Source organism: Tachysurus vachellii, chromosome 23 (genome assembly GCF_030014155.1).
Source record: "Tachysurus vachellii isolate PV-2020 chromosome 23, HZAU_Pvac_v1, whole genome shotgun sequence".
Classification (NCBI taxonomy): domain Eukaryota; kingdom Metazoa; phylum Chordata; class Actinopteri; order Siluriformes; family Bagridae; genus Tachysurus; species Tachysurus vachellii.
In genome coordinates this window covers 11,107,905-11,130,213 of record NC_083482.1, presented here as the reverse complement: position 1 = coordinate 11,130,213, position 22,309 = coordinate 11,107,905, and the positions used below count along the sequence as shown (strand labels likewise).

The following is a 22,309-nucleotide window of genomic DNA, read 5'->3' as shown; positions in this document are numbered from 1 at the left end:
CAGGTCAAGCAAGTCAACACTGCCACCAGCTTGTAGACTAACAACGCCTGCTTTTAAGCTGTTGTGGGAGAGGGATTTTATCTGCGAGGGAATTTGTAATGTAGTTTAGTTCAGTAAATAAATAAGTAAACACGGTCAAACGAGGATACAGCAGTTTTGTAGATGTTCATGTTTTCTTCAGGAAACTAAGGTAGGATACCAGTGTGATTCATCTTAGAATTATACTAATATTATTGTAATTCTGAAATTTGTGAAGTAGGAGGTGCTAAGTGAGACTATCCAGCATGCAAAATAACATTTTTTTTTTTCCTGGCAGAGAATCTGGATCTAATCCTGGGAATACTGGGCATGAGACACCAGGGGATGTTTACATCTGGAGCAATTTAGCACAAACAATCCATGTACCTAGTTTGAAACTGGAAAACCTGGAGAACTCCAAGGGTAGAACATTTTCCGTTACGGTAGTATTTTGTACTTTGTTTCGTTTCAGCGTGTGTTACATTTACATCATTTGGCAAACATACTGTAGATCCAGAGCAACTTACATTTAATATCAATTTCTACAACTTGAGGGTTAAGGGCCTTGCTCAGGGGCCCAGCAGTGGCAGATTGGTAGACCTGGGCCACAAACTCACAACCTTCTGATCAGTAGTCCAACACCTTAATCACTGAGCTACGTACCACATCCACCTCATACGTTATCCAGCTCTTACATTATACAGTTCCTTCTTTCTGATAAATTATTGTACGATTAGTTTCACACTCACACACAACAAATAATTAACTGTATGCTCATGTGACCTAAATCTCAATCGATTTGCATGCAGCCAAATAATATATTGTGATGTATGTGTATTACGAGATGAATGGTGTTTGAAAAAGTTTGACAGAGGCAATTATAGATGGAGCCTTAATCATGAGCGTAAGAAGGGGGTCACAGCTGATGGCAAACCCCCATCTAACACACACACACACACACACACACACACACACACACACGTACAGCCACCATCTGCTGCCATGTGCTACCACGGGCCCAAGGCAGGAGCATCTTACAAAGGTGCTGAAGCATTGTGCTTTGTTTACCATCTCAATGTGTGTGTGTGTGTGTGTGTGTGTGTGTGTAAGCAAGAGAAAGAAAGCAAGAGAGCAAGAGAGCGAGAGAGAGAGATACTTGAGGTCCTGTAGCCACAAAATACAAACACTCAGCTCTCAAAAAAATCTAGTGTGTGAGAGAGAGTGTGTGTGTGTGTGTGTGTGTGTGTATATGTGTGTGTGAGAGAGAGAGAAAGAGAAAGAGAGATGCATGTTGTCTATCAAGACACTGATGCTGTCAAGAAGAGTGCACCAGAAGGAGTCCCATCTGCTCTTCCTCTCTCTGCTATCATTACGCTCATCACTCTAATTATCCTCATTTCTGCAATTTATCTAGTCCTCACACCATCAAGGTTCCCACAGCACAGAACAAAGGAGAGGCGATGCATCTTACAAGGATTCAAATAACAGACATCGAGCTCACCTCTGTGTCTCAATCAGACCACCAGAATACTGTCAACACAGGTGCACCTACTTGTTTTCTTTCAACAAAACGTTAACACAATTCACATTTTTCACGATTCGCCGTCTCACTCAGACGCTGCTGAAACCACCAGGAAGTCATTAGCAGTAAGGGCTCATTGCAGCGCCGCCTGTGTTGATTGAGGAGGTAGGAGAGAACTTCATAATCATGTTAAATTAGAGGTCCTTTAGATTCAATCTCACCCCTTACCAATCTCTTAATTACTTATTTGTCCCAATTATTTGCTTTAGTGAACCCATTACGACCCCCTTTCACCTCTGAATTAGCTGGTGGCAGCTGCAATTATGCCAGTGTGAAGCCCTCTTCATCAGACTGAAGCCTGAGAGCTGTCTGGGGAAATCCGGGCTCTTCGTGTCCCGGTGTCGAATATTAGCACCAAGAGCCATGTGCGCTAGAGCAAGTGGAACATAGAATATCGTTAACACGTTCGGTAAGCCGATTAGTGATTGAACGCTGATGTGTTCAATCAGCAGGCAAATACTGGTGTGATAGAAGCATGACGCAGTTTATCACGTCGGGTTTTATAAATACTGAGTATGGGTGGACTTTTCCGGCAAAATGACCAGAGATGCTAGGATACTGTTTTTGTTTTGAACATTTTATTCTCCAATACTGAAACTCTGAGTAATCAGCAGATAGAGACACAACCAATATATATATATATATGTATTTTATTCAAGAACAACTATGTTTAATATTGTTTATTTAAGGAGAAATACATAGTTAACTATGGTAGTTTGTTTCTGCATCGTTTTAAAAAATAATAAAAGATAATTGCGACTATATATCTCAGAATTGCGACTTTGTATCTCGGAATTGCGACTTTGTATCTCGGAATTGCGACTTTGTGTCTCAGAATTGCGACCTTGTGTCTCAGAATTGCGACCTTGTGTCTCAGAATTGCGACCTTGTGTCTCAGAATTGCGACCTTGTATCTCAGAAGTGCGACCTTGTATCTCAGAAGTGCGACCTTGTATCTCAGAATTGCGACCTTGTATTTCAGAATTGCGACCTTGTATCTCAGAATTGCGACCTTGTATCTCAGAATTGCGACCTTGTATTTCAGAATTGCGACCTTGTATCTCAGAATTGCGACCTTGTATCTCAGAATTGCGACTTTGTATCTCAGAAGTGCGACCTTGTATCTCAGAATTGCGACCTTGTATCTCAGAATTGCGACCTTGTATCTCAGAATTGCGACTTTGTATCTCAGAATTGCGACCTTGTATCAGAATTGCGAGTTTATATCTCAGAATTCTTACTTTTTTCCTTGCAATTTTTCTCCAGAGTCTTGAAAGAACGTTACAGAGATGCAACAATCCAGATGATGTGAAAACATGTTCAAAAACCATGATTTAATATCCAATTGCTCGCCCTTTGCTGCTCTAACACTACGCTGCTATATACAGTAAGTACTGATGTAGGCTGAGAAGTTCATCCCAAAGGGTTTTTCTGGTGTTGAAGTTAGGGCTCTGTGCAGGACTCTTCCACACTAATCCTGACAAACCACATATTCATGAAGCTCGATCTGTGCACACTATCAAGCCGAAACAGTGTTCAAAGCTACAGCACATGAAGACAACCTGTACAATTGTGTGCATCCAACAGTTTGAAGAACAGCCACATATGGGTGTCAGGATCAGGTGTCCATAAATGGCTGACTCTTTAGTGTATGAAATATAAAGTAAAAAATATAAAGATATTAAAATGAATCTGATCAAAAATAAAAATGAAGTCTCTTTATTCGGTATGTAAACATGGGCAAGTCCATTTATTTCTCCCCAAATGGTCCTTTAGTGAGAAGAATTTTCTACACAGCTGTTATTAGAGAATGTTGTTCACTTTAAGCAACATGGCTACTATTATTAACACCTTAAATCTACTTTACATTGTTGCACGACAAGCAATTCTCTTATATTGTAGGTCACATTGGTTACAGGATTAAATAAAATGTCTTCCTTTAATAATAATAATAATAATAATAATAATAATAATAATAATAATAATAATAATAATAATAATAATAATAATAATAATAATAATAATAATAATAATAATAATAATAATAATAATAATACATATGCACTATTTTCAGCCGGTAATGGCCTTGTACGGATGCTTGGTGACAGATGGAGGCTGCCAAAGTTTAGTTTTGACTAAAACATCTCCCCATTTTAACATTTTCATAGTGGAAATTTACAAACAGTCAAAACTGCATCTAAAGTGTTCATCTTTAAAGCTACAACCCAAGACATAAAGCAGGGAATTATGTTAATGGTTTGCAAACTTCACATGAGAAAGACACATAAAAAAAATGTAGAACAAATTACGGTTTTACAAACGACGAATCACAAAATATAGTGTTACGTTTAGGTACGATTACTTCGGACAGGACATTAATCCCATGTGCGGCGAGAACAGCTGCTGAGACGTCTGCGTCACTGTGCTAATTTTACTGCATGTGATTTTTATGTTTAATAGTCCTCATTAGACATCCACTGAATGTGGAAAAAAATCTCATTTAACTAGCAAAACATACGCTGAACAGTTCAATATTGGATTCATTTAACACGCATTACTGCAGAAATCACGGCCGCTCTAATAATCCCATCTTCCTCGAGTAGACTGCTTCGTTATTACAGAAAAACTATATTTTATTATGTGCAGGTGGTGATGATGTCAGAAGACGCGTGTACATGTACAGGCTGTTTCATTATGCAAATCTCTCTCTCACAGACACACACACACATACAGACACACACACATACACATACATACATACATACAGACACAGACACACATGCACACATACACATACAGACACACACACACACACATACACATACATACACACACATACACATACATATACATACACACACACACACACACACACACACACATAGACACACACGCACACATACACATACATACACACACATACATATACATACACATACACATAGACACACATGCACACATACACATACAGACACACACATACACATACACACACATACACATACATACACATACATACACACACATATGCACACACATACACATACATACACACACATACACATACATAGACACACACACACACACATACACAGACACACACGCACACATACACATACATACACACACATACATATACATAGACACACACACACATACACATACTGTAGACACATACATACACATACACATACATACACACATACATATACATAGACACACACCTATGCACACACACACACCTTCTCATTATAATACATCATGGTCTGTTTTTATCTCCTAGCACATAAGACTCGTTCCACATGTGATATGACTGCATATGTAATGTCATTTATGTGGAAATAAATAATTTTCTCTACCCCTGAGACATCAGTAGAATGTTAGATATTTTATACATCACACAGGTTTCGGCTCCTCAAATGATTAAGATGTAAATACAGGTAGAACCAGAGCATTGTAGTAATTCTAGGCAGCATATCCTACAACATTTACTCCTCCCTTCTTTTTTCTTTTTACGGTTCCTGTTCGTGCATCATGATGTTCTCAGAGGCGAACACTTACAGCTGTCCATTCAGACGTAGGATTCCTAAGCAACTTCGTCTCTCAGCAGACGGGTAAAAAGAGAGCGGGACAAGAGGCAGCCGTTTCATCCCTCTCGCTAAGCCGACGCTAATTTGGGGCCTGAGTGGAGAGGGCACTTGTGTCCAGGCCTGATGAAAGCTCTTTTAGTGGCAAAAAAAAAAGAGAAAAGAGCGCTGGATTTTTATCAAAATGCTGCCTGCTCTCACAAGTGAGGCTCGTCTGTATGCGTGTGTGTGTTTGGCCACTCAGCACCAAAGCCCTTTAATCTCCACCTTCTAGCACTCTTTTGTTAAGAGTGGAACTAGAAAAAAGCCCAGTCAATGTGTGCTGTCCGAAAACGCTACTTCAGAGAGTGAAAGGAATGAGAGTGAAATGACTGATGAAGGGAGAGAAGGAGAGAATGGAGAGAGGGGGGGAGAGGGAGAGAGAGAGAGAGAGAGAGAGAGAGGGAGGAATAGATGGGGAATAATCACATCAGCATGAGAATGACTGTAGACTGAATAAAAGAAAAATAGAAAGAAAGTAAGGAATAAAAAAGAAATACAGAAGGAAAATATAGAAAGAAAAACAAGAAAGAAAGAAAGAAAGAAAGAAAGAAAGAAAGAAATATCTACATATTTTGGTTTACTAGTATTCTAGACAACAAATAACTTTTAATTGTCTAATATATGATTTATATATATATATATATATATCATTTATATACAATTCTAACAACAAACATTTACAACTGTCTGAGAACAGAAGCTCACACCGAAATATAAACAAAACAGTTATAAATCAATTTTAATGACCTAATAAGCACGCACACACACGCACACACACGCACACACACGCACACACACACACACTCAAATGAATGTTATTATCATATCTGTAGAATTGATAGACTTTTGCATATACAGTCTGGATATGAAAGTGAAAGTGTACCGGTGTAAACTGAGTCAGTCTCACTACCAGAACTGAGAAAAAAAAAGCGTGTGGGATCTGTGGGTATCGGCATGTGACTGTTTTAACAGATTCACAATCTCGGAATGAAATGAAAATGAAAGTCTGTTCCAAGGGTCGGTTGTGTCAGTGGGGAAACAAGACCACAAGCAAAAGATAACATGAGACAAGCAGGAGGAAACGGTCCCATCTAGAACTGGTAAGACTGGTAAGGACTAGTAATGACTGGTGACCATGAACATGGATTTTAGGACAAAGTCGTAGGGTTGTGTTTAGATTTACAGGCTTTTTAGAAGAGTGCTTCCATCTGGATCTTTCAGACATTTGTATAGTGTGCACTCGAGAGCGATGTGCAGTGCTTCAGGGTTAGAGAATTGCACATCTATAAATGAAAGGTCAGGTTTATTGAAGCTATATTAAAAGTCCATTGGCCTTGCAGTGAACTCGGTGGAGTTTTTCTATTGGTCTGAAGCACACTTATTCCTCTGCACATACTGAGAGGGAAGCAGAAAGTGTCCTACTGAAAGTGCATTAGCTCTCAGCAGGTCTATTCTTTATGAGAGAGACGAAGAGAGAGAGAGAGAGAGAGAGAGAGAGAGAGAGTGTCAGCAATGCAGGCACCCCAGCCTGAGTGCAAATGAGTTCAAGGACTACCTGTGACTTACTGAAGGAGCAATGAGACGGAGGGAAGGAAGAGACACAGAGGGAGACTTGTAAAGAAGTGAGAATGCTAGGAAAGGAAAATAGCAGGGTGGAGGGAATGCAGAGACAAATAGAAAGAAAGCAGATGGATAAACAGTGTGATGCAAAAGAGCATTAGGCCCATGAGCTGATAGTGTGAGATGACAACACACACACACACCCACACACACACCCACACACACACACACACACACACACACACACACACACACATATACAGAAATGGCCACACCACAAGCAAGAAAATTGCCACCTCTAAACTACATGCTGACAATGCAGGCTCCGCCCATACGATGACAAACTTGCACTCACTGACACTAGGCCCAGGCCAAAGATAGAAGTGTGTGTACATTCAATCCACTCATTTTTTCTTCGTCTTTTCCTCGTGGAGGTCTTTGTGGCAAAATGCTGAGAAGGTTAGTATAGGCTTTTCTATCCTCAGCTTGTTCTTGGCACTTTCAGCCAAAGACATGTGAACCTAGATCTTAGTCGATTTCCTTCTGTGGCGGAGCCTAATGGACCTCTGGGACAAGACACATCAACCCATGACTGGCCTCGTCACGTATTATATCCCACTGTTCCTACCTCCTTGGCTGAGTTCAACACAGGGCCCCAGAAAGGACAAGACTCTCATCTCCTCTGACTAATGGCCTGATATGATGATAAGATGATGATCACTCTGAACTCATACGTTCTGCCAAATTGTTAAGCTTATCACGCTTTTAGGCAAAGCTAGTCCAGAAATCCTTCAGAGGGACCTCATTTTCACTGCGGTACATTCATTCATTCATTTTCCTGGTGAGTTTGTGCTGGCAACAAGCCAAGGTTAGCCTAGAATTCTCTATCCATAGCCAGACATTCCAGGTCCTACTGGAAGTTCTCCAGACCTTTGCAATCCTGTGTGATATAATCTCTTCTGTAAGTCCTTGGTCTGCTCTGGGGTCTCTGTAAAGTTAGATGTTCACATCAAACCAGACCAAGGGCTCCTTTTCCAAAACACCCTAACTGGCTCCTCTTAATTCAGAATTCTTAATTCACCTTCTGTCTCGGAGAACAAGTCCAGCTTCCCTGCAGAGGAACCGCATATCTGCTGCCTGTACTGGCAACCTTAGTATCTCGGTCACTGCCCAGTGTTTGTGTGTGTTAATGTGTATGTGAGCTTCTGTCATGAGGAAGAGGACAGGATACAGTTTGAGTCAGCTAGTTCAGTGGTTTTAGCACAAAGCTGAGACAGCGGAATCTTACACTCGCTCTCTGTCTATCATGCACGCACACACACACACACACACACGCACACGTACATCTCAACTTCCCCTATCTGTCTTTTTAACAGCCTGACACCATGTTAGAATATATACTTATGACTCAAACCCCCAGTGCATTCTCTTTCTCTCTTTCTCTCTCTCTCTCTCTCTCTCTAGAACAGTACTTCAACTTCATCACATCGAGGTAAAGATGACACACAAAGCCGCTCAATCATCTCGAGATAAATAAGCTACGCACAAGGTTGTCTGCTAAACAAAAGATATTCAGAATCATCAACAACATATATGTCATTTCGAATCTAAACACAAACGATGAATAAGGTTACGTATATTTATGTGACAAACTATAAAAAGCCTAAACATGCCACAGCGAAACAAACCGAATCCGAATCAATTCGGTTTGTAATCCGACCCCAGCGTTCAAAACGTCTGCAATCCTCATGGCCATGTCATGACTTTATCAAGACAGAGAAGAGCTCTTATTGTATACACCGTACATGAGGACAGGCAAAGGTTTAAGGCACTTACATGACCTAATAAAAACAAATTAATACCAATAAACCTAGCAAAAAATGTAGTAAATGAATCATATAGGAATTATTTCCTCATAATGCTTGAGTAAAAGGAGATCTGTCAGATCTGTATAACTCATTTTCCACAGTAAAATAATAAAAGTTTAGTTCTGGTTAAGATGCATGCAAAAGAGAGACCTAATCAAGTTCAATAATAGTTCATGTCATTTTAAACCCATTCATGTGCTCAGTAGTTAGACTTTAATCTCTAAAAGGATCACTATGTCAAATACAAACAACATTCACATGAACAGTTTACTCCATGACCATGACTTCACCCTCTCAGGATCTAAAGCGAGGTGTTGACGGCTTAGCATTAGCGTCGCTAGATCTACTGACTTATCAATCTGTTTACTGACTTACTGTATTAGTGACTTCAGTGTTCAGGGAACATTAAAGCACAAGGTTCTCTTACGGTTATATAACAACAGACCTTAACATTCACAAATGAGCTTCTTTATGGCATAATATCGCGCAGCTACGTAGTTACGTTCAGGGAACATCGCGGGATCTTCCGCATTTGTAAGAAAGCAATTTTTATACAAAATTGTACCGTAGAAACGATCGATTCTCAGAAACCAAAAATCAAACATTTCCAGAAAGTTCTCAGTGAGCTTAATGCACAAACACTTCAGTGTTCTTCTCAGCATCGCTCCTACGTTTCCAGTTCTTTCACTACGCTCACAATAGCAGTACGTCTGCCATTCTGAGTGACAGTCGGTGCCTGTAAGAGCTCAGCGGTTCAGGAAAATGCAGATCGCCTAGCAAGATGGAAAAAGCTTTAAAATGGATTGTACATCATGTACGCTTCATGTACATCATCATGTATGATTCCACGCATAGCAATTAGCTTATATAACCGTATGAACGATTTAGTAAAACCGGAAATACACGTTGTCTCGTCTTATAGGTGGATATAAACAGTTCTGCTGGAAACGTGCGAGATGCACTGTTTCAAAACGGAAATGCATCACAACACCGAATTCAATGAACGACCGTTACGAAAGTTAATGCAAAGGTTTAAAACATAAAAACATCCTTTTCTATGTTTATATACATTATATATATATATAAAATTTGTTACGCAGCCTAGCAGCACTTCTCGTCTCATCTCAAAGAAAAAGTTTGCTATAATCACACAGAATAACTTTACTAACGTGCCTCGTAATCCTAACCAAACAAGTTAGAACATGTTACAGCTAATACGGCTAATGACATCCCTATTCAACTCAATTTGAGAATCAAAGATGAGAATCAAAATAACAAAAACTACACAAAAAAAAAACTCCCAGTAACGTAATTGCTCCTTTCGTTCGTTTTTTGGCGCCAGTCTCACTTTTTTTTTTCCCTCCCTCGACGGCGTTTTATACAAGCGACCGTTAAACACTGATTTGCGTCAGATGATGTGACGTGTTGACGTGTTCGAGGGGCATGGTGACTTTTTTCCCCCCCATTCTTACACACTTAGCTTGATGTCATTGTTTTAGTTGTTTCTTTTTTTTTCTGTCACATTTGTAACAAGAAGACAAAAATACTGATCTTTTTTGCCAGTAAAAATTTTTTTTTTTTGCTAAAACTTATTGTGAGAACTTCTACATAAGGAATAAATCACTACAATGAATGCTGATATAATAAAAAATGAAATAAAATGATAGGGTTAGTGTTATTGCCCCAGAATGTGTATTTTGATCCTTTAACAGTTTGTCCCTGTGTTTTATACCACTTTTTTTTCTAACATTTGCCTAAAAATATATAATAATAATAAAAAATTAATGCCAGTGTGCTTTTTATCTATTTATAGTTACATTTAACATCCACATAACATTTGTCATAACAGATTTAAACCCTTTCCTCTTACTAGTATCTCTCCTATTTAAACTTTAATATTAAAACAAAACAAAAAAATCAAAAATAAAGCTCTCTGTCCTGAAGACTGTCTCATGTCACAACGTTTACAGCTTTGGAAGCACTGACACTGGAGACTCCTTAGTCTCGAAGTCAAAGAAGCATCTCCTTACAGAAAGTGTCCCCACATCAACAACCACACGTTTTTTCTGTTATAGTTCAACAGCATATATATTATTAGGCTTAGCTTGTGTTGCATCTGCTACACAAACCCCTGTGCATATAGAAATGATAGCATTATAAGCGCATTAATATATCCCTGTTTATTAATCGATACCTTCTGTCCAATCAGAATCAAGTCAGAACCTTCTGTCCAATCAGATTCAAGTCAGAACCTTCTGTCCAATCAGAATTAACTGCCTTGTAATAATCCTGTGTATGCATGTATATATACATATATATATATATATATATATATATATATATATATATACACAAACACACACACACTTGTACGCGAACATACAAACATATATATATTATACATATACATTAAAGAACAAAGGAGATATACTGTATATGTGTTGTTTTATATATATATATATATATATATATATATATATGTATATATGTGCGTGTATACATATGTGTGTGTAGGGGCAAGGTTGTGGGTTCGAGTCTTGGGCCATCCACGACTGAGGTGCCCTTGAGCAAGTGCCCTTGAGCAACTGCTCCCCGGGTGCCCGCAGCATAAATGGCTGCCCACTGCTCCGGGTGTGTCTTCACAATGTGTGTCTTCACTGCTGTGTGTGCATTTTGGATGGGTTAAATGCAGATAACGAATTCTGAGTATGGGTCCCCATATTTAGATGTATGTCACGTCACGTATTCTATATCTACACAAATATACATAATATATATACACTATATATATATATACACTATATATATACACTATATATATATATATAGTGTGTGTGTATGTGTGTGTATATATATATATATATATATATATATATATATATATATATACATATATACACACACACACATACACACTGTATATATTTTAATTGACTTTGTTAATGCTTGTTCATGCAGTAAAGTGAAATAAGTGACTAGGGTCTTGAATATGTTTCACCAATTGGGCTTTAATAGGGTCTGTTAAAGAATTAACACTTATGCACTAGAGGGAAAAAATCATTAATTAAACAGTTTAAAAAAGGAATCAAACAAAATGATAATGTGGCTAATGAGAAGTTACAACTCACAGCTTTCAGCACAACACACTTACTGTTAGTCGGAAAATTAGGCTTTGCTTGTTTTATTTACTGATGCGACCCATTTAACTGCTCCATCATCCATTTTCCACATGATTTATCTTTACAGTGTTTATTTATAAACTACAAGTCTGATTAGACGCCTCTCATTTCAGCCGCTCACGCAGTTTAAACAAGCTAACGGTTATTTGTTTACCGCGATTAGATTTGTGTCCTCAAAACCTTAGTGCAAATAAACATTTCCGTGGTGAAATTGAGAGATTAATGATGTGTTATGACATCCTGGTGCATTAATTCATTTTTAATGCGCACAGGAGAGAAATATGCTTAATAGTTCGTCTGTACATTGTTCATGATGAGTGTCGAGAGGATTTTTATTATTCTTTTTAGATTTTATTGAATTTATAACAGTGTTGACAAAGATTGCTACACAGTTTGGTGTGAAGTAAAGGCCAATAAAAATAAAGGAAAAAAAAAAAAACAACAAAACAAAAACAAAAACAAAAACAAAAAAACACATGACAACCCATTGCTGCTTCCACAGTAGTGCAAATACACACCAATCTGAATGGCTTGGATCACATTACAGAAGTTCCCCTATCCGTTAAACACACTCCCACACAAAGCAGCATGCTTCAGCCCATCATCACGGTCAAGAGCAGGTTGTGAAAACACTCATGATCCTGCGCTCTTCACAAAGGAACCCGCTCGATCGGAGCAGCCGCAGCTTGTTCTTCATTGTGTGTGAAATAACAAATGAACCCGTTTTCAACTGTTGGAGAAGGTGAGTGACTAACAAGCAAAGCGCATGTCCGTCAAAGCAAATTACCTGCCCAAGCCACACCCACCACCCACCCACCCCTCCAGCCTTTTCCAAAAAAAAATAAATCAACGAGACATCACTTGAGGACAAAGGAACAGACAATCAGTACAGTTAGTTAACTGTCCAAGTTTAATATTGGTTTTAATTTACAAACATCTCCCCACGTTCCTCTGGGTGCTCTCCAGAACTTGGCAGAGTCTAACGCTACTTGGCATTGTCCATGAAACTGCCATCCGCAACGTCCAAAACGTATCATCCGTGGCTGCTGAGGCGGCATCACGTTAACGTCCAAACCCAAATCGGCTAAGCTTTTTAAAAAGGTCCTTGTTCAACACCGCATCCACCCAGAAGTGGGTCATTAATTGGTGACCCAGAAAGTCCGCTCACAAAAAAGAAACAGAACAAACAAAAAAAAAAAAAAAAAAAATCCACCTTTTAAAAAAAAAAAAGTAGGTCCTAATCTACGATTTTATCAAGCATCGAGGACATGAGGACAAAGAAACCCATCACAAGTATACCAGGACAAGGAAATATATATATGTACATATAATCATATATATTTATAAAATGTTTTTATTACTCCATATATACACTTTTCACAAGTCGTCCAGGGAGCGGGAGGCTAAAAATGAAGCGCTGCTTCATGTTGCATCACAGATCGGTTGCTTTTCGTCAAAACAAAGCAGGAAAATAAAGGACTGATGACTGAAGGAATAGGCGCACACACCTGGAGAATCTCATGACCAGAGCGAAGGGAAAAAGGCAAGACAATATGTACTGCTTTAGTGCCATCCTTTAGTGAGCGCTCCTCAGATTAGTTGAGCGGTCGCTCCAAAAGGTCCTGTAGCCAACCAGTCCGGTATCACAAAACAACAACAAAAAAAAACAAACCATACATATTAATTCCCAGGTGAAAATAGAACCAGAATGGTTTCCAATCTTGATGGACTTTGGAGGAAAGGTAAGGGATCAGTCGGATTCCACTGTTAATGAGCCTGAAAAAAAAGCTCTCGTCGCAGGTCCTTGGATTTAGTCGATCGCTCCTAAATCTAGTAAATGACTTCATAGACCGTGGCCTTCTTGTCACCGGATCCCGTCACGATGTATTTGTCGTCAGCAGAGATGTCGCAGCTCAGGACAGATGAGGACTCCTTTGACTGTTAAAAGAAATGGAGAATAAAACGTCACCAACCCCATGATTAAAAAAAAAAAAAAAAAAATCAGCGTCCACCGACGCTGCCTTAGCCAGATTTTATTTCAGCTCACGTTCATTACGTTGGAGTGTTAAGAGTGTATAGAGCACGCCAGGGCTTACTGTTAGAGAAAATGAATATAATAATGTACGGCTGGGCGATAAAACGATAACGATATGTATCGCGATAGACACGCGATCGATATCAATAAAAAATGTGTTTGATAAAACGTTCGAGATTTTTTATTCTTCGTCAGAAGAAAACAGAGGTTGCGAAGCAAGTTTGGTTGCATTAACAAAGGCACTCACTCTCTGGTAACTTAGCAACGTAGGGAGTGACAGGCTAACAGCCAATCATGTAACAGTATCAAGGTGTATTGGTTGCGCCATATCGTTGTCTCGTGCTGGTCTGCTGGATTCCTCTTCAGTAACTTATTCAGTAGATCAACTTGAGTTACTTTTTCATATTTCTACGAAATATGAAACCTGATATGTATCTCAGTCTAACTCCGTTTTATTTATGTTTACAAAACTGCGCATATTTTAAAACACTTTACGCACCAGAAGGTGAACAGCTAGTGAACTTCCTAGCACTAAACTTGCACTAAATTCTCAGAACCGATAGCGTTACAAACCGCCGACGCTGGACGCTTTATCCAAAAGCCCATTTTGAATCTGTTTACATTAAACTGATTTAACGCAATGAAGTGTAATCATATGCTATAAATGTATTGTTGCTATAGAAACAATAACATACATAAGAGAGAGCATTTATATAAATCTGTGATTTGTCTGTCGATACTGTCAAGGCTGCTGTTAATCACTAGACCAATGAAGCTTGAGCGTGGAACAGCGCTGATACTATGAACAATAACGATACCAAAAACTCTTCCTCTTTTTGTTTCTCGATATAGAAGCTTCTGTTCTCGTCATTACTGAAAACGGAAGCGTTTCAAAAGCTCACAATGGCTAAGAAAATTCTTCAACCTCCCGCTTCGTCACCGTGTACACTCTTCCCAGTCAGGGAGTTAAAAGCTTTGAAATTACCATCGCTGCCTGCATGGCTTCTGCTAAAAAACACATCAATCTCGGTCCCGTCGGGGCCGCACTGTAATGCGAATAAGAGCGAGTCGGTTATTGAGTCACGTACCTGGAAAATGCTGGCGCCGTACGGCGTCCTCCAGGCATTCAGCAGATTGTCCTTCCCTGTGCTCACAAACCATTTACCTTCAGAGCGGAAACATCAAGAGTTAGTGCGGGGAGGGAGAACACACGCATACACTCTCGCTGCTCTGAAAGGAAACACTCAGATGGCCAAGGACAGAAGCAAGGTGATGGAGGCATTTTCATTCAAAGCAACCGCTTCTGTTTTGTGTGGGAAAAGCCGACCAGAGCAGCTTTGTGCATGCAAAAAAAAAAAAACTGAAGAAATGCTTTAAGTAAAAAGGGCCACAATGAGATGACTTACCGCAGTAGGCGAATTTGAGAGAGAGCACGCAGCTCTCATGCAGGTGTAGCTGGTATTTGTCTGGTTTGGTGTGGTGGAGAACCTCCACGTTGCTGCTTTCCATTCCTACAGCCAACCACTCACCGGTCGGACAGTAGCCCAGAGAGAAGATCTGAAAAAGAAAGGTGGTTATTCTCACACACACACACACTGCAGGGCACACGATCACGATCAGAGCACCATGTTTTAAGCTACAGAATTATCTTAAACGATGCAAATAGATTACGGCGTCTAAACGAGGAGCTCCTGAGAGATGAGACACATCTCTGATAGGTCAGATAAGCTACTATTGTACTTTATGAAGGAAAAATAATGTCCTGGATGTGCTGAAATGCCTCTCTAGTGAAGAGTAGAAGTCTGGCTTTGCGAGTAAGATGATGAAGGAAGCGTGGTTTGCTCCCAGTAGTCAGTCACGTCATATTACGTCATGGTTACACACGTATGAAGGGGTTTATGCGTCTTACCTGTGAGGTGAAGTCGTGCTGCTGGAGCTGTCGTCCCTCTCTCAGGTCCCAGGAGCGGACGGTGTTGTCCAGACCACCCGTCCACAGCTTGGTGCCGTCGTGAGAGATGTCTATACAGCTTGCACCATCTGTGTGACCCTGGAACTGCCTGCAGAACCAGCAGCAAAACAAAATTATTACCAATTATTATTATACTGTGTATTCAGGTGAGCTGGACACACACACACACACACACACACACACACACACGCAGACAGGCACGCATGCACAGACAGGCACGCATGCACAGACAGGCACGCATGCACAGACAGAGACAGATACGCACGCACAGACAGATACGCACGCACAGACTGGCACGCACGCACAGACTGGCACGCATGCACAGACAAAAAGGCACACACACACACAGCTGTGCTCACCTGACAAGGGTCTGGTTGTGTAAGTCCCACACGGCGATGTTTCCGTCGCTGCAGCAGGAGAAGCAGACCTTGGCATCAGGGCTGATGGCCAGAGCGTAGCAGGCCGGAGCTGATGAGGTCAGTTCTGCCTTGATGCGTGGTGTCTGAGAGGCCAAGTCCCAAATGGTCAGAGTGCTGGCCTCGCCACCCACGATCAGTGTGCGGCCGTCTGGGAGCAGCTTACACGAGCGAATGTAATTATCTCTGTTCTAAAGACGGCAAGACAGACAGAGAGAGAGAGAGACAGAGAGAGAGAGAGAGAACAATGCAAGTCAAAAAATGGTAGTTTACAAAAGAACAATTGTTCAAGTACCCTAAGGAAATTTCTTCTTGAATATTCTGAGAGCACCATGTAATCTAATGTAATTTTCCCCGCCCAGTCTTTTGTAAAGCGTCTCCTTCTCGACTCCCTGTAATAATCGCTGCTTTTGAGGAGGCGAAAACAAAATGCCACAGTTTTGAGCGTGCGAGCGGGCAGCCTTTCTCTCCCCAGCCTTTTCCATTCAGTGTGGTGATTATGAAGGTTATTGGAGAAGGAGAAAAGGCAGATAAGAGCTTGCAGCTGAGTGCAATGCATGTAAGTGGAGGTGGGTGGTGGTGGTGTGTGCTCGTGTGTGTGTGTGTGTGTGTGTGTGTGTGGTGGGGGTATCTTATAAAAGGTTTCGAGTTAGACTTCTAGAGAGGATGCAGCACATTTTCAGATTAACAACAGAAGCCTAGATCAGTCGCGGGGCAGATCGATAGCCGGGAGCTTTCAGACAAATTAAATCACTTTATGATAGGACAGCGTGGATGTGATGAGCTGTTCAGTGGCTTTCATCCCCTCCAATTCTCTTCTCTACGGAGAAACACTTTTACATGCCAGAATACTTTGTCCACTGAAAAATAATAGTCAATTAAACTCCATGAACCATAATGCAATATTCATTTTTGGAAGATTTTCCCCAGGATCAATTTTACAATGTTTAACATTTAAAAGATTATCGACAGCCATTTGTTTCATGTCTATAGATAAAGCCGTCGCTTCCTGTGCTAGCAAAGTGTACAGCATGATTAAATCCCAAGGTTGAGTACAGCAACTAATATTAAACTAATTATTAATATTATTAGTACTATTATTAATAAAATAATAATAATAACAATAATAATATTATTGTTATTATTATTATTATTATTATTATTATTATTATTATTAATAATAATAAATCTTATTATTATGGCCAAAATTATAATTATTATTATTACTTAATTAATTCTAATTTTGGTCTTATTATCATCATCATCATCAGCTAAACAGGCCTGATATTCGACTGAGCATGCTTGCTTGACAGCTCTCTATTTAAATCTCCCAGCCTGCTATGCCAATAAACATGATGGTAAAGAACATACTAAGATTGTTCAGCCCTAGAGGTACAAAACCAATGATTATGGTTTACAAATGAGGAATATAAAAGTGTCTATGCTCGTTAGGCCAGCTTTCTCCCACAGGTTTGCATAAATGTGGTAAAAAGAAAAAAAAAAAAAAAATATGTAGATGGGACAAGCAACATAATGCTTTGGACATTACATGACTTTTATATCTTAGATCATCTCATATAGTGACATGTAGCTGAAGCCAAAGCCCCAGGTCTTTACCAGGCAGTCCAGTTGTGACACAGGGCTCTTGCTGCCAGGTTGGCTGATGTCCCAGATCTTGACACACCCCTTGCCACCAGTGTAAACGTGGCGTGTGGGGTTGCTGATGGTTACGGCGCAGACCACTTCACCATGGCTCAGCGTGTTAATCTGGCGTGCGTGGCGTGGGATGCCCGGGCCGATCAGCGCATCTGGAGGAAAAGGGACGGGCTGCATCTGACCGTCTGCACTGACGTGAAATGAGTACGCTCTGTTTGGGGGAAGAAAAAAAAAGTAATTGAAAAAAAAAAAATAAAAAAAAAAGTTTGCATGTAGCTTGTGTTCAGTCTTAGGAACATAGGAATAGTTCAGTACAAAACAAGTTGTATACTTTTCCCATTTAATCCCCAATCTAGTGTCCAATACTAGCTCCTTAAATTTTGCTTTGCAGCTATAAAGCTAGTGTTAGCTATTACAAGCAAATGCTATACAACCCTCTAGGCTCCGTCTTTGAATGTCTGCAGGTAGCGCATGGTCTAGGACAACCTCTGCAAGTCACCCTGAAACACCTATTTACATATCCACAACAAAACATTAACAGACTAAGCACTCACGGTTTTCCTCCAGAGATCGACGTCAGGCTGGCTGGGAGACCTGGAGCCCGCATGTGAGGATGTGGATCAAATCCAGCCTGTAAAAACAAACATGTGCACAACTGAATAACACAAAACAGCATGCCACAGCTAGTATCTGCACTCTTCCGTCTTCTCTTCGCTGTAGAAATGCTTGTGAAAACACGCAGCCACTTTTCTGCCTTAAGCCTGTCACACCCAGTTCAAAGGATCAAGTCGAGCAGCACGCATGCAAAGGTGATATTTAAAGGGAGATTATGTGCCTGGGAAAGACAGGTGCTGATAGGAGAGGGATCTCACCATGGGTGGTCGGCCGTAAGCCGCCGCTGTGGCCGCTGCGCTCATCTGAGGGGAGATGAGACCGTAGACACCGGTGCTGGAGAGAGAGCCGTTCATCTCTGGGTGATGACCCATCATTGCGAACGGAGCAGCGTAGGACAGAGGAGTCCGCAGTGCAGGAGCTGCACACACATTTTAATGGTCATTTGGTTTGCCACAGATGCCACAGTATAATGAGGCGACTTTGCATAACAAAGTTTAAGTGAAGCATATAGCACATTGATCACAGGCTCTGTATAACAATTTGTTTCAAAAATTATCATAGTGTCACAATATGTGTGTGTGTGTATATCTGAATATGGGTGTGTGTGTGTGTGTGCTTACCCAACACTTCCATGCCAAGGGGTTTAGGCCCTGGGATGGGTCTGAGTCCTGGGGTGCTGCTGGTTCCTGGGGTGGGTGCGTCATTGCGTGGAGTTGGAGTGTTGGACTTCAGGCCTGGCGTCGAGGATTTATCATTCTAAACAAGTCGGGAAACAAGAATTACAAAAGCAGCTAAGCTAAAAAGTGCAAAAGAGCAAATCCAGAGACGATCAGGAAGCTCTCTTTCTAATCCAATCAAATCCTGACAGCTTATTACAATCTGGATTAAACGGAAGCTCCTGCACCATCCGAACAGGAAGAGGAAATAGGAAAAGCTGCTTTATCTTTGCACTTCTCTTTTAATCTATTTACTCGACTGGTTTATATGCATAGGACCAGTGAGGCTGTTATGTCTGTGATGTCACCTCAATAACACCGAGGTGGAGGATTGTGGATGGGGTCAGTGCTCAGCTCTTACATGAGGGTGATCCTTGGCTTTGGAAGATGGCGTGCTCCCAGATGAAGCCACAGAGGCTGGACTGTTTGGGGCGTCTTTCTTCAGCACGTGCGCTTTGTCCAAGCCGTTCTCTGGGGGCGAGTGAGAGGGGCTGCCCCTCGGAGTGGGCGGGTCCTGCAGAGAGGTTGACCGACATGGCAATTTAACTGATCGTGTTCAGTAAAGAAAGCTCAGCAGCGCTTTAGTCATTTACTCTGTCCAGCTCTTTCACCTCCTTATCTCCTTATCTTAGCTTCTAAAGCTGGTGGTGTTAATTGTCTGCACTACAGAACATTCATGGAGGTGGTGATGTAGGAAAATAAAACATGCTTCAAAGAAAGCAGGGCTTTATACTGATGCAAAAAGCTACCTCATTGGACACGTCAACCACCAGGTCGTCGCTTTTGTCACCGTCGCTGTCCTACAGCAGAAATCACAAACCTTTATTACACAAAAATTTAATCTAGGAAACAAATTCATGCAAAAGCGCAAAGTATCTGGGTGGAAAAAAGAAATTATAGTGACTGAGTGATTAAAGTGAAAGTAAATACACTGGATGTTGGTGCTCTTCATCATTTTATTTATTTTTTACAGAGTTTAAGGAACCACAAAGAGTTTTTGTCTAATTCCCAAAACGTGTTATTAAAAGCGACACACGTACATATCTTAAGTTGTCCTTCGGCTCCATTTTGCGTTTCTTTGGATCCAAGCTGTAGTCAGACGAAGCCCTGTGTTTCTCGCTGGCCCTCAGGCTGTCTGAAGGAGACACGGAGTTATTCTGCAGGGACAAGGACGCAGAAACCGATCAGAATGTTCAGTAGTAATGACTTAAATACAAATGTTATTACAGTGAACAGTCATAGTTTCCTGCATTAGAGCTACACTTTGTATTCTGATGATATTTTGGTTTGGGGAGAAGAAAAAAAATAAAAAATACAAGTACGCAACCTGGGCAACCTGGGCAGTGGTGGCTCAACTGGTTAAGGCTCTGGGTTGTTGATCGGAGGATCGGGGTTCAAGGCCCAGCACGGCCAAGCTGCCACTGCTGGGCCCTTGAGTAAGGCCCTCAACCCTCCCTGCTCCAGGGGTGCAGTATCATAGCTGCCCCTGCACTCTGACCCTAACCTCCTCAGTTGGGGTATGTGAAGAAAAGAATTCCACTGTGCTGTAATGTATATGTGGTGATAATAAAGGCTTCTATGCCCCGTTCTATTCTATTCTATTAAAACATGGAAATAAGATAACACTGTGATTACTGATGACATCAATAAACCCTTCGAGAAAAGTGTCACATATTATAATGCGTTATAACCGTTTCTAGATATAATACGGTGGGAAATAAAGCTAAAAATCAGGTGAACTACAGCTGTACAACGATCAGAGCTGCCGTTAGAGAAAACTAATCACCACATCCTGCTCCATCAGAGTCAAAAGTGAACCGTGCTTGAGCTCACGCCATGTTTCATTATTTCTCTTTTGTCTTCTTTATTATTAATCAAGAATCATTACATCATAATTTTACCCTATTGCCCCACCCTACTGTGCATTAGTTACAGTTAACGTGTAATGATAACTCGCATAAATAAAATGAAGTAACTGAACTATCAGAGAAAATGTGTGACCACCAAGACGTGTGTGTGTGTGTGTGTGTGTGTGTAAATCCAGCCCTTGTGGAAAGTAAACACTGCTGGAGCAGAGGGTTAAGCTCCATGCCGTGTTACATCAGCGCTGGACTGGCAGCCAGAGAGAAGCTCAGAGGCATCCGGACCCACTGAAGCAAAGCAGGCAGGACAGCTGAACAAACTCGGGGCTGAAGACAGGGGTGGGTCGAGGGGCACTACACTTCAAATGCTCTGCGCCAACCCTACAGGCATGCGGCCTCGCCCAGTCACAACACGCCAAGTGGACAGCCGAGCAGGAGGGAAGTGATCCTGACAGCACGGATACGGCAGCATGATGGGATGGAGGAAGGGAGGTGGGGCAACGGAGCGAAACGTAAACAAGCTGACCAAAATCAACAGCCTCCCTCCCTGAGAGTTAACCAGGCAGAGGACAGCTTGTTTTCCTCTCCTTCTGTATCCCCCAAGCCAAACACAAGCCAACAGTTAACCTCTCTACATTTAGCAGCGCTGAACAGAGACACAGCAGGAGAGAGAGAGAGAGAGAAAGAGAGAAAGAGAGAGAGAGAGAAAGAGAGAGTTCATCTTACCCAGGCTGCTTGGTCTTCTGCCAAGACCACTCACTCGCTTTATTGCTCTTGGTGGGTTTCCACCACAGAAAAAGACAGGAAAGGAGGAAGGAAGACAAAGTGGGTGTGCAGGGAGGAGGAAACTGAATGAGGTACTTAGAGACTGGCTGTGTGTGTGTGTGTGTGTGTGTGTGTGTGTGTGTGCATGCGTATGAAAGAGTCTGCGAGTCAGAGAGAGAGCGAGAGAGAGAGAGAGAGATGGCACAACAGAAAGGCTTAGTAAAGAATCAAAACTATAAAACGAATGAAAAACGAAAAGAAAGAAATTGGCAGCCATGTTGGCTGGGCACTGAGTGCCAGTAGCTGTGGGCATGCCTGAGCAGGATGGCGTCCTCCCCAAAACCAGAGAGAGGCACTGCCAGGGCACACATGCCAAGCGCAGGCTCTCACTAGGCCCTATTCATCCAGAAAGAGTGAGTGACACAGAGAGAGAGAGAGA

The 22,309-nt window shown here is 41.2% G+C and overlaps 1 protein-coding gene across 9 annotated transcripts in view; it reads right to left on the bottom strand.

Moving 5' to 3' along the window:
- Positions 1 to 12,723: 12,723 nt before the first annotated feature.
- Positions 12,724 to 22,309, bottom strand: part of tle3b (TLE family member 3, transcriptional corepressor b) — a 30,383-nt gene continuing 20,797 nt past the window's right edge. For all 9 annotated transcript variants that reach the window (XM_060859761.1, XM_060859762.1, XM_060859763.1 and 6 more), the window contains 12 exons: positions 20,284 to 20,400; positions 19,993 to 20,043; positions 19,605 to 19,757; positions 19,148 to 19,283; positions 18,785 to 18,945; positions 18,467 to 18,543; positions 17,874 to 18,123; positions 16,200 to 16,447; positions 15,781 to 15,928; positions 15,278 to 15,428; positions 14,960 to 15,036; positions 12,724 to 13,774 (listed from right to left, as the gene is read on the bottom strand). In XM_060859761.1, coding sequence (XP_060715744.1) covers positions 13,667 to 13,774; positions 14,960 to 15,036; positions 15,278 to 15,428; positions 15,781 to 15,928; positions 16,200 to 16,447; positions 17,874 to 18,123; positions 18,467 to 18,543; positions 18,785 to 18,945; positions 19,148 to 19,283; positions 19,605 to 19,757; positions 19,993 to 20,043; positions 20,284 to 20,400 — 1,677 coding nt within the window. In that variant the 3' untranslated portion in view covers positions 12,724 to 13,666. The remainder of the gene's footprint in view (positions 13,775 to 14,959; positions 15,037 to 15,277; positions 15,429 to 15,780; positions 15,929 to 16,199; positions 16,448 to 17,873; positions 18,124 to 18,466; positions 18,544 to 18,784; positions 18,946 to 19,147; positions 19,284 to 19,604; positions 19,758 to 19,992; positions 20,044 to 20,283; positions 20,401 to 22,309) is intronic.